At 35.6% G+C, this 18,166-nt stretch overlaps 2 protein-coding genes across 4 annotated transcripts in view; one reads left to right on the top strand and one right to left on the bottom strand.

Annotated features, from left to right (window-relative positions):
* Positions 1-1,057: 1,057 nt before the first annotated feature.
* On the top strand, positions 1,058-3,209 carry LOC116173624. The gene is made up of 2 exons (XM_031491243.1): positions 1,058-2,982; positions 3,050-3,209. Exons 1-2 carry the CDS (start codon positions 1,058-1,060, stop codon positions 3,207-3,209), a joined length of 2,085 nt encoding a protein of 694 aa, XP_031347103.1.
* Positions 3,210-3,487: 278 nt separating this feature from the next.
* Positions 3,488-18,166, bottom strand: part of LOC116173509 (cyclic nucleotide-gated cation channel subunit A) — a 52,961-nt gene continuing 38,282 nt past the window's right edge. For 2 of the 3 annotated variants that reach the window (XM_031491012.1, XM_031491014.1), the window contains exons 5-7: positions 17,658-17,933; positions 11,480-11,706; positions 3,488-4,476 (exon numbers count right to left, since the gene is read on the bottom strand). In XM_031491012.1, coding sequence (XP_031346872.1) covers positions 4,359-4,476; positions 11,480-11,706; positions 17,658-17,933 — 621 coding nt within the window. In that variant the 3' untranslated portion in view covers positions 3,488-4,358. Of the gene's footprint in view, positions 4,477-11,475; positions 11,707-17,657; positions 17,934-18,166 lie in introns of those variants that run through there. The other variant, XM_031491013.1, reaches the window with a different exon arrangement.

The following is an 18,166-nucleotide window of genomic DNA, read 5'->3' as shown; positions in this document are numbered from 1 at the left end:
CGTCATGTGGTGGATATTCACTATCTGGAGCGACTAATATGATATTGCTGGTAAATCGAATGATTTTTAGATGAACCTTCTGCTCAGACCATTTACCCCATTCTCATGGTAATATAAAATTATTGAAAACAATCATTTTAAGCAAAATTTACCCTAGCACTCGTTGGAAAACGGTACAAAGGCAACCTTGATAACGCATTCCGTGGTCATCTATGAGTTGATATAAGCTTCGAAATACTCCCATTCTGATACAGCCAATTAGGGGAAAATGCAATTACTTATTGAAAAGATCCATTCGTCCGATACAGCAGACGAAATTCTTTTACCCATCCGTACATCCCTTTGTCATTATAGGGAAATAAACCTTCTCTCCATGGTGGACGATCGGATCTGCACTAATGGTTGTCATATCAAAGAAATGGCAAGATTAAACGCGTGTAATGAAAGGAATCGAACACTTGAGAATTTGCTGTAAAATGCTAAAGAGGCCTTTTGCGTTCTTCGAAACGATACCTTTAAATTACCAAAAAACGGGGGAGAGTCGGCAAAATTTTTGTAGCAAAATTAAAATCTAAGGAATACCCCGTCCTCCTAATGTGTTGTGGAATAGATTTTAAAAGGACTAAACCGGTTTCGGCTTTAAAACAGATCTGCCATAGCCACAGTTGTATGGTAATAATTCCTAGATCGCAATGAGTCCACCATTCTGTTTAGCAAATGGCACGTTCCAATAGAAGTTTTTCGGTTCCAGAACGACCAACCCTTTACTTAAACCCATTCTTAGCGATATTGAACTCAACAGGGCCTTTAAAAACTACAAAAATACAGCTCCGGGCCGATAAATGTTACCTTTTACGGACTGATAGCGTATTGTGTCCAGGGGTGTTGTAAGAAATTACTTGTTCAGCGTATAACATTTGTGTGTGACGGTCAAGAAGTAGCATCCTTCAAAGTAGTTGTGGTGACACCTATTTTAAAGGCCAACAAGAACCCTAACGAATTCAAATCATATCGCCCTATTTCCCTGCTATCGTGTTTGTATAAAACGTTCGAACGAATGATCAAAACGAGGATCGAATGGTGGTTAGAAGGAACACCTGCGTTACCACCCAGGCAATACGGATTTCGGAGAAATAAAGGTACCATGGAAGCGTTATCTGACCTAATCACGGAAATTCAGACTAATCTATCACACCAGTATTACACGGGCGGCCTCTTTCTAGACATTAAAGATGCATACAATCACGTTGACCTAGACATACTGGAGGAAAAAATGTGTAAAATCGGGATTCCTAAGAAAGCAGCTGGGATTATATCAAACCTGTTCAGAAACAGAACCATATATCTGAAAACACCCAACAATACCCTCTTAGGACCCAGAACAATAGCGTTAGGACTGCCACAAGGTTCAACGTTAAGTCCTATCTTGTTTAATGTATATACGCACGACATCCACGAACAATTTAGAAACAAAGTAACGGTCATACAGTATGCAGATGACATATGCCTATTAGCTGCTGACAAAGAGTTAAATGGCGTTGTTGCCAAGATGTCTACTGCGGTGAGTGAATCAAATAAGTGGTTCTTACATAACGGCTTTGAAGTGAGCAAAGAAAAGTCTTCTGTAGTGCTGTTTGCTAGACAGAGGAACATTCCTACCGGTTTCATCAGATTGGATAATGTCGAATATAATCTACGGACGTCTATCAGATATCTGGGATTGATTATCAACAACAAGTTAAAATGGAACGAACACATTAATTACCTCACAATAAAATGCGAAAAGTCATTGAACATACTCAAAGTGTTAACAAAGGTGGGATGGGGTTGTGATATTCATACAGCGCTTTTAATGTATAAAAGTTACATCAGAGCACGTCTTGATTATGGTTGCCTGTTATATGGGAACGCTCCCAAATCTCAACTAAAACGTCTAGATATAATTCAAAACAAAGCTCTAAGGACATGTACGGGAGCAATGATATCTACACCGACGCTAGCAATGCAAGTTGAAGCAAACGAGCCTCCCTTATATATCCGGAGACAGTTCCTTGCTGAGAAATACATAATCAAACTTAAAACTAACAATTTAAACCACATAATCGTCAAGATATCCAATTTGCTCGTCCTTGACCAAACTGCAGACTACTGGCGAAAAAAGCCATCTCCTCCTCTCACAGCAGCCTTACTAAAGGAAACCCCAAATAACCTTCGATCACCACCAATTCCAAATAACTTTAGTTTTCTGGACTTTATGCAAGAAATTGAGATAATATATCCTCCATTCAATGGCATAGCTCAACATGATAGACAACTGTTTAACAATATAACAAATGAATTGTCGCGAGCTACCTTGATTTTTGCCGACGGTTCAAAAACTGAGAAAGGTTGCGGCTGTGCTTTTTATGACAGCCGAAATTCATACTCGGCTAAATTTCAGCTAAGCAAGTCATGCTCCATATTTACCGTTGAAGCGTTCGCAATATTAGAAGCCCTAAAGTATTCTGTGGAAAGGAAGATCAGGCACGCGATAATATTTTCAGACTCCCTTGGAGTCCTCCAAGCAATAAAGGCGAAGACGAGCTATGACAAACTAGATCCTATATTACAAGAGATTACACTGCAGATCATTCATCTTCGAAAAATGTCGAGCACAATACAGCTATACTGGGTAAAGGGGCATGTGGGCATTCAACACAACGAGACAGCTGATGCCTTAGCAAAAGATAGCGTGGAAAATGGACGATGCATGACGAATGTTCTCTCCAAGTCTGACGTCGTACGACTAATTAAATTAAACACTGTTTATCTCCAATGGGAAAATTACTGGAAAACCGCTTACTCAATTAAAAAAACACACTACTCCATCATTCATCCTAACCTTGTTAAAGAGCACTGGTACAAAAACATGCAGATTTCTAGATTCTATTATACTACCATAGCAAGGTTAAAGTTTGGGCACGGTAAATATCCGGCCCATTGGTATCCTAGACTCCCCAAACTGCGATTGCGGAGATCCCCAGGGCGACTTGAATCATCTGTTTTTTAGTTGTGTTAAGCGTGAGGCCAACATTAGGAACCTATTAGAAAAGCTAAGCGAAAAAGGCGTAGCATTTCCCACAAATATCACGACCTTACTACATAGCTGCCGTAAACCAATCTACGATGCCATCATTGATTATGTAAGAGAAATTAAACTAAAACTGTAACTTTATGTGCGTCCATAGTATTGTAACCGTTACATTCATCTGTGTCCATATCCTTACATGTATTTAAACCTTCCGTGGCCATCCTATGTGTGGTACAAAGTCGCACTGATCGGCCCCTGTGCGTGAAATGTTAAAACCATTGTCTATCCCTAGTTTGAGGTAACTACATCGTAGGCAAAATGGGCATGACCCCGAAAAGCCTTTATATAAAAAAAAAAAAAAAAATCTTTTGAGACCTTACCATCTTTATTTTTTTCCTTCTTTATATACTCAAATACTTGTTTTATATAAAGTTTATTATAACTTGGTACATGAAGATCTAGCTTACTATAACTCGTCCGCTACTTGAACAAGAGAAGATTAGTTTTATAGATACTTCAACGAATTAATTTATTCTACTTAGACGCAAAGATTTACATTACATAAAAAATTAGATGATTATCACAAGTACATTAAGGCTCCATACAGGTGTAAAACTAACCTACTTTTCATGTACAAGTATGTAACATAAAGTTTCATATTACAAAATACTCTCAGTATGATAATTGAACAATTAATAAAATATACGATATAGATATGTTTGTAACAACGACTAAAACATCCGATCATACAATAACCCTTTAGCTTCTTGATAAGTTAGTGTCCCAATTGAAATAAGTAAGGCAAAATTCGTTTTACGTTAATGTGTTCAACGCCAAACAAATTTGCAGAATGGGTCTGTAGACATTTTTTGCGAACGAAGTAACACTTAAATTGCCTTTTCTTTGTTGACTCACAAAGGCCCTACTAAAAGAATACAAGTACAAAGTGATATGTTACTCTCACGTTTTTCAAAGCGCTTTTTCTAAATAGAAAATTATAGAAACAACACATACTACAGAAACAATAGCCACTAAGTTTTTGGTGTTCAGTACCTAGAATCATGTAAGCAGTATTAATTAAGTATAGTTGTTTCATTTTGTTAAATCCTGAGACCCCAAAAAACATTGGTTGTTTCCCCCCAGTGCACTCACTAAAGTAAAGAATCACAGCAGTCTTCTTGCCTTTTTGTACAATCTACCACTATGAACGAATTCCTTATAGGTAGGTAGTACATTCCATAATCTACTCCTGCTTTTAAATAAATAATGCTATTGTTGGTCTTATAAATTACATTGACTTGTTGCGTGTGATTGCGGGAGGCGTCGATTGTTTTCTGACTTCGTACGAACGTAGACGCCGCCTGCAGGAATTAGGGGAGGACTGCTCCTGGTCACCTTCCATAGGCCTGAAAAGAGATGTTGAAGGTAGGATTAGCACACATTAGCAAATCATTTTTCGAAGTTTAAAAATATAAAGTAATTCATTAGGCAATATTACGAGTACCTATCTATAAAGATTAAATAGACACATGCAAATAGAAGAGGGACCGTTGAACGTTTTCGAGTGCTACTATAGCAAGGTACTTACTGTCTTTGTAATTATACTTTATTAAAGTTTTGTTTCCACCTCATTATGATTGTCCACCAACTGCAAGCGAATTCGATTCCCATGATTCACCTGCTATTGCTTTTGCCTGACGTTGACTCTTCACAATCAACTGATGCTTGACATAATCTATCGTACGATTCTCAAGACTAGTAAAATGAACAGTTGCAATAAGCTTTCATAGCTGTCAGGTAAGGCTAGCAACAGATAATTAGGCTTTCTACTGAATAACTTCATTTTCGCTAATTGCTGATAATTCTGCTAGCATACTGTCAAATCGTATAAAAAATGCCATTTTGTCATCATCTGAATTCATTTTCAATTGTAATAGCTTTCGCTCATAGAACATTCCATTACAGCTGATTTGGTCTGAAATTGCTCATAAAACTAGACAAGATATGCTTATACTTGCAAAATTCAAAGTAAATACTCTTAAATCGAAAAAATTCCGGACCGGATATAACCGGCCCGGAACGGACGGCAGATCGATATTGACATTTACCGGCTAAAATTTGTTCAGGGCCGATTCCGTCCGAATAAATGTGATTCAAGTCTAACGCGTCTAATCTTACGTTCGAAAGTAACCATTTTCCCTCCACCGCTATTTAAACTCCTCAAGAAGTGTCAAAAGTTGAAGGCTAGACGTGTTCTTTATTTCAAATGACGTGGTATGAATACTTCCTTGAGGGCAGGTACAGACAACGACTACAGACGTAATTCATTTTTTGTTTTTCCATTAACTTATCCTCCCATTGTCCATTTCCACGCAAGGTTCCTTGAAGTAGCAATTTTGCCTGGATTGTGACTGGGGATTGAGTAGAGAACACATCTCTTCGTAACGTCCTTCTCAAACTTCGGATCCTTGATTACGCATTGTAAATTGCCGTTTCCTCTATTTATTTCAGCCGAGAACCCACATTTCTGGAAGAGAATCACAATTTCCATTTGCATTGGGTATTTCTAAGGACTCTGTTTCAGCAGCTCCCGTAGGGGCATTTCTCCTTCCTTGCATTTCTTATGTTCTTTAAGCGATAAAATGGGAGTGAGAAAGTTATCCACACAAAAACAATTTCTCATCTTCTGCGCAAAAGGATCCAGATGTGAAACCAAATGATATTTGATTCTGGTACCAGGCATTACAATTTATTGAGACCGAAGACAACTCACTTGTGATGGACAATTTTCAACTCCCGACAGCTACTATCCTTCTGGAATGGCTTGTCTTCTTCACCGATTATATCATTATCATTTGGAATTCCTTCCTAAAATCTGACGATACTCCCACCGTGCTTTCTTGAAAATCGGGGCCTTCAAACTTGGTTTCTGCGTCGAAAACTGGGCTAGGGTAGTAGGAAATGTCCAATATTTTGTTCAGACATCTCCGTCATGAGTTATTCCTTTTCCTACAAATTGAACACTACATCGTAGTCACTCCGCTTATTTTGTTGTTGGAATTTCATTGTAACCGATTCCGTTCTCTTCTGACGTACTAATCGATTTGCGGGGAGACTTCCCTTTTACATTGCAAGGGAGTACTACAATTGATTTTCAATTATGCCCCCTTTGAACCGTCTTTAAAAATAAGTTACTAGCATCCATGTCGCTCTCCGCCTTTGAGTTCTTGCCTATCGGGTTGTTTATGTCGATGGTCTTCAGATTCCAAGGTTGATCGAGGTTGAGAGTGTTAGCCATACACATACGCAATCGTCCTCCCATGCCCCATCCAAAGATAGTTTTTCTCTTTGCAAACAGTTTGAAAACAAAACCCTGACTAATTATCACGCTCGTGAAGCAAGCATTTTATTCAATGACTATTTTCTGCTTATCTTAAATGGACAATGTTTTGTAGTTTTAGATGCTTATTTAAAATTTGCATGTGGAAGTTTACATTAGCTTGGACCTAAATTCAAAAAAACTAAAATTTGCCATTTTCTTGAATGTCTTATATCATCGAAAGTATAAGAAATATAAAAAAAGTTTTATATAAAAGTTACTGTCTTTGATACGCTAAATTTAGAATTGATGTAAAAAATTGAAAATGGCTACTTTTGAGGACATTTACCAACTTCCTAAAGTAAAAATAGGCGCCATACTGGATTTTTAGATTACATAATAAAATTTTTAATTTTCTTTTCAACGAACTATGATAACAGAAGAATGAAAATAAGACACCCGTTATATCAACGGTTTTTTGTATTTTAATCGTAGTTCGTGATGAATCGAATCGATATTATTTTAGTTTTGGATGAGATAGGCAAAAAATGCCTTTTTTTGCGTGGCCACCTCGTTATTATGTAAATTACATCTTCTTTAAGATTAGAATATAAAAACCAGGAAAACCAAGATATTTCGAAACTATCAGAGATAGGTATAAGACATTATTATCAAAAGTTGAAGGTTTTTGACGGAGCTAAAAGAGACAAGAGAAATATACAGGGTGTTCCATTTAAAAAATGTGAGATTTTTTAGTATGAAGTTTGGACCTACAAAAAAAACAGCCTCTAAGCTATTTTTTTTTAATATTTCATAGCAGATGTATTTATTTGACTTTACCCAGGATAAAAGATACAGAACCAGGAATTAAAATGTAAGTAATAATTTTGACAATATTATACTGACGCTTGCAAATGCCAATTTTTTCTTACAAATCGAATTATCTTTAAAACCACTAGTGTTTCGGATCTTAATCATAGTTATAATAAAAAAAGTCGTACGTAGAATTGAAAAATGCATTCAAATACAAGGGGTTCCATATATAAAAATTTACAATTTTGGCACCTTGTATAATTCCAAATATTTTTAAAATGTGGAGAATATTCAATATCATAATACAAAAGCACTCTATCGAAAAATCTTCTTCAAGGCATTAAGTTACTCCGCGCAATCGTTGACTCACACCCTGTATACCTACATAAAAAATCCTTGCACTTACATATTGCTTTCATCTTATACCGCAATTAGTAAAAAAATATGCGAAAGCAGTAATCGAAATTCAGTGAAATGCACGAAAGATTTAAGATAGGTACGAAAATAGTGTAATGCTGCAAGGTGTGAAAGGAAAACAACCAAATTATTGAAAAATAAAAGAATTAGACAAAAACCATACTATTTAGGTGATTATGTAGCACGGCAAATTGTTTATAGTTGTACGGCTGATTTAATTGATAGTATAAAAATTCACAGATTTCGCAACCCCTGCAACCATCGGTGACATTGGAAATGATAACCGTATTACCTATAAAGCCATATGTAACTGTAGAACATCTTTTACTTGAGTGCCAAACATTTCAACAGGAAAGAATAACAATGTAGATTAAACAACTCCATCCAAGAAATCCTCAACAATGACCATGCAACAGTCAACAATCTCATCAAATTTCTGTACATAACAAAATAATTAATTAATCGCATTTAAAATGTAACATATACATGTAATGGGCGATATGACCTAGCTGTTAAAGCCCGATGTCAAATAAAAGAAAAAGAAAAATCATAATAATAACCCATATTAACACGGAATCATTTGCTCCACGCGCTCGCAAGTTCGCTCGTGTCGCAAACGTAAACTTTCTAAATACTAAAGGCCGAATGCACAAACAATAAATAATCAGGCCGTTAGTTAATCAGTATGATTAAATTAAACCTTTGATTGAATTAGATTGGTATGCACAAAACAAAAAAACTCCTTGATTAACTAACCAAGGTGATAAAGTATTGATTAAATATTTGGTAAAAATTGGCGCCGGCAACGTTGTACTTTTATGGAACTGTGTGATTTTTTTGGATCGTATAGAAGGCTCTCCTTTTTTGTTATCTGTAATTTAATAGTCAATGTTTATGTTAACAATGGAAAAAAAGATCCGTGGCCAAAACTTTACCGTAGTATCTGAGAGATCATTTACTGCAAATAATTGAGTGAATCATAAGCAAATATTACCTTCTTATTATAGTAACTTAGAAACTGTCCTGAGTTCGTTCAATAAAAATTTCGGTTAAACTTCCATTGAGTGCTTAATTTTTTGAAAGTGGAGCTTACTCCAACATATATTTTTAATTGCTAGAATAATTTATTCCAGTAGCTAAAATCATAAATTAGGCACTTCTGATAAAGTTTCTCACCTTTATACCTCTCGATGCTGCATGCCTTCAGTCTTATATCAATTCCGAATAGCTAGGTACTCATTTTTTTCCATTTTATAGTAAGGAACATATAAACCAGAATCCAGAGTGACGAGCTCTTAGATACTTCCTCATTTCTGAAACATCAAGCCCATGCGAGTTCGTCACAGAAGATTTCATTTCCGAATCAATCACCAAAAAACCAGTAAGCTTCACACTTTTATGATATCATAAAACGAAATGCGAGAAAAGCGGATGCATCGAGCATTGTAACCAATGTTTAATTAATGTTTATAAATTCATTAGGGTGTATAATTATTGGTACGTTTTTAGAAAGAAAGGTTTACTTGCCAAAAAGTGTGAAAAAGTAACCTCTTATTTCCAAGGTAGGGAGAACGAAAACTGGAGGAGGAATCGAAAGCAGCATCACCGGCACAACAAGTACTATCGATAATGAGTGTTATGGTAAATCCTCTTATTATGTTACAAATCTTGAAATTGCGAGATGGCTAGTCGTTATTGCTTACCTCCCGCCCGCTCAAAATACCTATCCTTTTCATTTTCTTCCACACCTGCCCGTCAATGTACTCCAAAACGTGGAATTATTGCTCCAAAACGGAGACCCCAAATGCAAAATAATGGTCAGTTTGCAGCAATTTAAAAAAAATTACCACCTTCAAAAGTGGAAGAATGCTCGACTGGAATACTACACTCTCCTCATGGAGAAGAATTAGAATAGAAAACGTGTTTACGCGAGTCAATTAAAGAAATGAATATATTTTCTATTTAAATAAAGTGATGTTAAAAACTATTAGAATAGGCCTAATTATTCTATAAAAATTACTTTTCACAAGCACAAATCGAAAATTATGAACTAACTGTCAGTTTAATCAGTCGACGAGCACGGGTTAAATTTTGCCATGATTAGAGGCTGCTTGACGGCACCGTTAATGCTAATTCTTTTTTGTGCATACGAATTCTAGCTTAATCAGGGTTTAACAGTTCCGTTAAATTAACTAATTTAATCAAGACAAATGTCTTTGTTTTTTTATCGAAACAAATGAGTTAACAGCTCCGTTAAGAAAAAATATAAAACGGCACAAAATTTGAAAAATATAAATATAAATCAAACAATTTCACGCTTGGGCCTTTGAAACTGACAGTCAATGACAGTTCGAGAGTTTAGTTCGTAACCGAAACTACCAACAAACAAAATTAGTCATTCGATTTATTTTTCAGGGTAATACTGTCTCATGTTTTAAGCAATCACAGTAAAGGTAAAACAGTCCCTTTGCTTTCTACCAATACCTTCTTGAAATGAATAGAGTATAGATTCGAATTAACAAAACCCTTGCGCACTGATGTATCGACAGTATCCGTTTCCTGAATCTACCGATTGCAGTCGAGTACGGTACAATCTTCACTTGATGCGACACCACTGTCTTCTTTTCTGCTTGACGAAACTGGCAACTTCATACCCATACCAAACATAAGCATTTCCAATGCTAATATTTATCTAGAATGTATAAAAACCTATGTTTTATCTTTGTTTTTCTTTCAAGCGGTATATAGTGTTGTCTTCATAATTTCAGTTTTTTTGGGTCACGTAGTAAAGTCCATATAAACAATTGAATAGCGTAAGAGGCTCCTGGGATGATGATTATTATTAATACATAAACATTATTAATATATTCTATACACAACATAGATAACTTTAAACAAATTATGGTTGGGCTTGTATCGAGGGCATTTTACAAGAACCTTTTTCTGGAAAACGTATTAAGTAAATAAAATCGCTTTCCAACAGTGGACACATCACGATCGTGACATATTTTGGTTAACTTCGTTCACAAAAATACATTAAATTGTGTTCTATTCTTGAGTATCGGAGTTCTATTTAAATTCACATAAATAAATAAACTTCAGTTAGAAAAAATGATTATCCAATAAAGTGCCAATGTGAAGGTGTAAAGCTGACTTAAATGGAACAAATTATTGGCGATCTCTTTGTATGGATCATTTTAAACTGAATAGCTTGTGCAAGTCAACTATATATCAACAGTTATAAGTAGTAAATACAAAATGTTCCTATGGAATACCAATAAATAGGATTATCCTTTCTGTAATGATAAAGTGGATTATATCATTTGGGTTAATGCCTCTGATCTCGAACATCCAATTCGTTACCTATAAATATATAAATTTTCCTTCTCAATATACGAATGTAAAAAGGGCAGACGATGACAGACTATAAATCCGTAGTTTTATGTCAAACCCTTACGGGTAGCTGTATGAATTTCTGCCAGTTCCTCCTAATAAGATTATTAACCCTTATTGATCCAAACCAGTGGGAATTTTTACAATAACGGCCGGATGGGTTCCTACGACAAAAACTAAAGCTCTTTGTTAACACAATCATCTGAATTATAGGGTGAAAGACGCACAAAACCGGTATGAGATAAGATAAATTATTACTAGTCCAATTTGGATAACCTTCGCCAGCAAAAAGCAATGTAAAATGCATTAATTCTGTCAGAGAGACGTTTTTGGCTTCGACTGAGAATTCACACCGGGGTATCTAATCTTACGATTTGTCGGCCATTACGCCGGAAATGGTTACAAATTAAAACAAAACTTTCTGAAGCTAGGTACGTGCCCGTTAGCACTGGAGTGTACTTAATTACCTTAACTCAATTTTTGTCAGTCGCTGCTTTAATTTCGCCTGGCTAGCACCAAACTCTCCAATAAGTCGGGCGAGTCTGGTCTGTAGAATATCGACGGTCGCTTCCAATCGTTGTATACTCTCTTCCATAGAATCGCGTGTGATTTGCGACTTTTTGAACACATCTTCATCGAGTAAACCATCTTTACGTAGTATCTGGCATCCTCGTTCCGTTAAATTCGCTCTGGCCTTTAAAAGATAAGTACATAAAATTAAACGTAAGAGTAACATTATATAATGACCTAATGAAATCGTTGTAAATAACGATTTTTGAGGAGACTCATCCTAGTCAACTCAAAATTATAATTTTTAAATTAATCTCGTTGTAACAATGTTATTCTGACGAAGACATTTGTGTAAAAGAAACCTATCACTATGCTGTAAAGTTGCCTATATTGTTTATAAAAAATGAACTTTGAAAATAAAATTGTGAAGCCATTTCACGAAGCCCAAATGGCCCTCTAAAGTTTTCCGTTATTAAACTGAAACATTTTGAAACGTATCGCTGCATTTTTACTTTTTACTCTCGGTAAATTTGCCCCAGAGTAGTGACGTGTAAATACCTTCACGTAGACCTTATTTCAGAATAAAAACTAACAGTAATAACGGAACACCCTGTATATGAGAAGTAATTCAATTTTTTTAAGTGTAAATCGGAAAGATTATTCACGAACAAACACAGAATAGGTCCGTTTTACTTGAGTTGGGGGCTCAGTGTTATTTTTCCTTTTGGTTTGGTTTGTAATTGCATAATTTTTTCTAGAAGTACCATTTGTGTGAGTTATTCGATTTGCATACGACGCATTAAGTAAGAGACATCTAGTCAAGTTTTCTTATTTTTATAAAAGGTTTTATTTGAGTGTTTCCGATAAGGAGCGTTATCGGATGTAATTTAATTAACGCACGTGTTCTGGTGCTGATAACAAGATATGCAGGTGGTCAACGATGTACAACGTATTATTTTCGGAGTAAGTGATCTAATTGTAATTGCGCATTATTTGTAAATAGCGGAGGAGGGAGATTGTGCCATAATGGAAATGGTGTTCCCTTAAATACGTGAAACGAGGTAACATTGCTGCTGTTTTTAGTTCGAGACGGTGAAATGAGCGTGTAAATTTGTTTACGCTCAGTTACAGGCCCTTTCAATTTGTTGAAGACGCAGTTGGTCAGTTTCGAAATAAACTGTGAAAAAGAATTTCAGCAGTATTAATAAAGGATTTAAGTCATCGTCTAGTGGAGTTTGTAGAAAGTTTTTTTAAACGGTTTGTCCGTATTCAGAACGAGTGTGTGAATCAACAAAGTAGTTAAAAGTTTCTACCGTCAGAGTATTCCACGAGAATACTTTTCATCTTATTTATCAAGCTAGTTCGAGTTATTGAGTCCAGTTTTTTTAGAGATAAAGTGAAGTTTCCTGAAACAGTCAGCGAGTTTTTTTGAGCGCGTCTGAATATCGCAAACCATTCACGACCAGATTATATGGATTATTTAAAAGAGAAAAAAACTAACTCATCTTAAGCTATTTTCGTTTTTTAATTATGGAACGCCTGCGTGCGGCGTAATTTGTTTAAAATGTTCATATTTTATTTTAATTTCATCATTTAATGTGTTTCGGAATAAATTGTTGTACTTGTCAATCAAATAATTGTGTGTCTACTAGAACCAATTGGGCGATCCGGATAGAGTATTCATGTCAGAACTTTCTTCGCGTACCCAAGATTTATTTCAAGTGTTGATCAAATTTTTGTGTAATAAAGTCTTTGCAATTTTCGAAAGTTGAGGGAGACCCAAACTTTTAATTTAGATCAATATTCGGAATTTACTTTGTAGCAGATGCTGGAAGTGTAATGTGCAATGGGGCAGTTGGAAGAGTTTTAATATCTTATTATAAGAAAAAAACAAATAAATGTATACTTGCTTATGCATAACGTGGATCCCGAATTTCCATATTGACGAAAATTGAATTCCTAATACAATGTGAGCTCTTTATATATTCTGACGTGATCACGCTGTTCTAACCGAAACCCGTATCCAACGGGGTTGCTCTTTTATTATGAAACATGATAACCTCATACTGCAATTACCGCATGTACTGGCGGTATGTAGAGGGTAGTTCAGATTATTTTTCATTTAAAGTAATAGGAGGGCATGGAACATTGAGCAGAGATTTTCCAACCCATCCCAAACGAGAGCGCTGAAAATATGTATAATCTCGATAGCTGCTAATGTGTTGTGAAATTTTAGATCACGTACATATAACGAGAAGACGAAGCGACGTTTTCCTAACTTTAATAACCTCCTCCGTTACCAAACTTATTTTCCGGCTGTACAACTTCATGGCAAACATATTGCTCTCCGAGAGATATTTAAATATTCCCCACGCGAGAAGTACCTAACTTATAATAATACTTTTAAGAGGCTTTACGTTTTCTTTAAACATCGTTTTAAAGTTGTACCATTACGCTTCTGCAATTTGGTTTCTTATCAAAAACGGAATACTTATAAGCTATCATATTTTCGTCAATAAATTATTTAAATGCTGGTAATTCGGTAAGCCTATAAGGTGTAAGAAATCAATATTCTCATCATTCCATCCCCCTTCCTTCAAGCTTTAGGACTCATTTACATACCAGATTTTATCACGGTTTAGAATAAAAGAACGTTCAATAACGGAAGCAAGTGTTCCTCAGAAAAAATATTGAGGGAAACTTCAAGTTTCAATTAAACCTTTGAATATTTATGTTCAAAGATTAAACTTAGATGTGATAAAATGGTTTTAGTTAGTTAAACTCTAGCGGAAATTGTGGTTATTTAAACGCAATTAATTGTAAACAAAATTGGGTTAACCTAAAAAGGGCAGCAAATTATGGTAGTACTGATTTTATAAGTTCCATTACTAAAATTTCATGGAATGAGCTACATTCGGTTACAGAATAAAACATTTTTAAACAAAGCTGCCTAGGGGAAAGGATCTTATTTTGCTTATACTTGAAGGATGAGAATCTTCGCATTTCTGATTTACTTGAACTGGTCGCGAATAAAAAAAATAATTTAAATTTCAAAATGTTGGCATATATTGAAAAAGATTCAAACTGTGGATTCAGATACCAGAGCTTCGTAAGAATTGAATAAAAAATGTTAATTTTAGTACAGTTCAGGTAGTAAGGCTGTCTAACTAAACTCTGAAATTTCTTTGGCAAAAAATCAAAAGGGTTATTAGTCCTTCTACTAACTATTTACACTCACCTGGAAGATTCTCTTAATTAAGTAATAATTTCATTGAAAAATTAAATTCCCCTAAGAGGGGCCCACGTAAAGTTGGTAAAGTAGGTGACCGGATCTTTAAGAATTTTCTCTTTCTTAAATTAAAATTATCCAGAGGAAAATTGCAACATCCTTAAAGTAATAGGCTCTTTACTGTTTTGAATACATTTGATCGCACAGTAGTACCTGCCTTAAACATACAGCAAGGCTAAAATATATTCTTCACTCGTGCAACCTCAATATCAATGAATCGGAAAGATCGAAAATTTTTTCTGGGTCTCGTATAGGAAATGGCGCCATTTAGTAGGGAATATAGCTCGAAATCCACTTTAACCGATGGAGTTCTACTTTGGCGTATCCGAGTATTCTAAAATCGACCGTCTGTAGCCTCAGGTTATGCGGTACTTCTCGCGGTAACAATTTATTCGAAATGGTTGTTTTTTGAGAAAATAAGTTACACGCCAAATGAAAACGATAATAGCTCCGGAAAAAATCTAAAAATCACCTGTGGTAGATTCCTATCTAGAACAAAATAGAAAAGCGACACGAACTTCTACACCAAAAAACTAAACCCAAACACAAGAAAACGAAACAAGGCGACGAAAACGGCTATGATATGAAAGAAAGCGAGCTAAACTGGAGAATTGGAACATGGAATATCAGTAGTAAGAATGGAAAGGAAATCGAATTAATAGAAGAATTTGAAAGAGCTAGGATAGACATGCTTGCATGGAATTACGGAGACAAAGAAAAAGAACAAGGGAAATTTGGATATAGGAAATGGACACATATTAATATACAGTGGACTACAGGAAAACGAGAAAGATGTCGGCAGGAGTAGGGTGCATAATAAACCGAAATTTAAAAGAAGAAATACATAAATGGACAGTAAGTAGTAACAGAAAGAATAATGACAGTGGAGATGGAAATGAAAAATACAGAACAACGTACAATAGTCATAGTTTATGGCCCAAATGAAGATGAGAAAGCAGAGAGGAAGGTTCTAGAAGGATATCGGAGAGACATATATATCTTAGGAGGTCTTAATGGAAGAGTCGGTAAAAAGGACTCAGTCTACCCAACAATTATAGGCCGCTATGGAGAAGACAATAGAAATAACAATGGGAAAAGGCTTAAATGCACAATATTATAATTACCAACACTTTCTATCTACGTAAAGAAATACACAAGTATACCAGAGTAGAACCAAGTCGAAATGAAAAGTTCATCATAGACTACATAACCGTGGAGAAAACACAGAAGAATAAGGTACTTGACGTAAGGGTAAGGCGACGACCGGAAATAAGCAGCGACCACTATCTAGTCGTAGCAAGGGTAAAAGGAACGAAACAAGATAAAACGTATAGAGGATCTATGGAAGATAAACAACAAACGAAAACAAACATCTTGGTGGAGTACAGAAATAAAGCAAAAAATCAAGATCAAGAAAGAAAAGTGGCAGAAGTATCTAGCAAACAAAAGCGAAGAAAATTATGAAGGATACAAAGAACGAAGAAAATTGGTAAAAGAGACAATAATAGGAGCAAAACAAACAGCGTGGAGTATTTGGAGAAAAACTGGAAACCATTAATAAGGGTAACCAAAAGCTATTCTACAAAGTACTGAAAAATTTAAAAAAAGGCAAAAAACCACACGACCCTACTGAAATGAAAAACAACGAAGGTGTGGTCCTAAGAAATGAAGAAGAAATAATGGGAAGATGGGATTGCGATCTGTTAAGCGGGGTGGATGAGAGCAGAGAACTCATAAAGGAACAGAATACTGCATTGGTTGAAAAAACAACCCAACCGATATCAATAGAAGAACTAAGTGATGCCATCAAATTACTTAAAAACACAAATCACCGGGACACGATGGAATTACAGTAGAAATTGTAAAGCGTGTCGAGGAATAACGCTATTGAGCACAATCGCGGTAAGATCTATGAGCAGCTGATAAATAAAAAGGTAGAAGAAAGGACAGAACAAACACTAAACAAAGCACAAAGTGGTTTCAGAATGTGAACGCAATCAAGCAAATATTGGAAAAGAAAGGGTAAACGGGAGAAGGATATATAGCGTTTATTGATTGATCAAAGCGTTTGACATCGTTCCCAGAGAAAAATGGCAAAGCCTACACCGAAGAGGAGTCTATGATAAAGATGATAAACAACAAAGAACTATGTCATTTGGAGAAACAAGGTGTTCACAACAACACAAGGACTAAGACAAGGAGGAGGCTTCAGCTAAACCCTTTTTAACATCTTTATTTGATATGTGTGGTAAGCAAGAGGACCAAATATAATCGGAAAAGAGGAAGACCAAAAGAAACATGGTACAAGATAATCACCAAAATTTTAGAGTCAAGGGGGAAAACATGAACCGAAGCAAAAAAGATGGCGTAAACATAACAAAATAATTAGTACATAATGTTGTTATTTTATTAATTTTGTTAGAATAATTATAATTTATCATTATGATCATAATTATCTTGTAGTGTAATTTTTAAGTTAAAACTTGAATGAGCAGGGGCTGTTATTTCTAGTATTCTATTATATAGTAGTACATTAATTGACTAGCCAATATTTAAAGTCCTCGCTGTATATATATTAACATCAAAATCATGTGATTTAACACCCCTCTAATAGTTTGTTTAGGGATACATCCACATCTATGCCCACCAGCAACAATTTAGGTCATTAGTACCAACATTTATCAAGCTATCGCCAACATACGGCTGAAAGTATGGGATAAGTGAAAGCTTGGTTGTAATCTCAATGCATTGTCTAGGCCCAAGTTACAGCATAGTTATACTTTGATTAGACAATTAATGTTTGAAATAATAACATAAGTATACGAGTATAAAATGTTTGCACTTGCCTCTGGATAATCATCTAAAGCATCCCATAGATCATCTTTTCCTAAACAAAAAAGATCCGAATAACCCGTCGATCTCACATTCGCCGTCCGTCTATTTCCAGTCTTATTTCCAGGAATATCCAAGACACTCACTTCCCCAAAGACGGAACCGGCGCCTAGGGTCACCCAAACTGTGTTCCCGTCGTCGGCTACGACTTGAAGGCGGCCACGTTTGACGATGTACATTTCCTTGCCGACGTCCCCCTTTCTGCATATGTAATCCCCAGGCGAAAATACCTGCAGATCAATACGATGTTATTAGTCGGTGTGTGTACATTGTTGGTAAACATAATTACTTAAATTTGTTTGCGTGCAATGGTCATCAATCACTTGCAACCCCACCTCTTAAATTGCGCACAGCAGTCCCTCACGCATAGACCAAACAATACAGAAATTAATTTCATTTCCAGGGAAATGTCTGCGCATTGTCTGAATGTATGGGTACCTATACAAACTGATAGATAACGACA

This window comes from Photinus pyralis, unplaced genomic scaffold (assembly GCF_008802855.1).
Source record: "Photinus pyralis isolate 1611_PpyrPB1 unplaced genomic scaffold, Ppyr1.3 Ppyr1.4_LG6, whole genome shotgun sequence".
In the NCBI taxonomy this organism is placed as follows: Eukaryota; Metazoa; Arthropoda; class Insecta; order Coleoptera; family Lampyridae; genus Photinus; species Photinus pyralis.
Note: the sequence above shows the minus strand (reverse complement) of the source record. Positions and strands in the feature narration are given on the sequence as shown.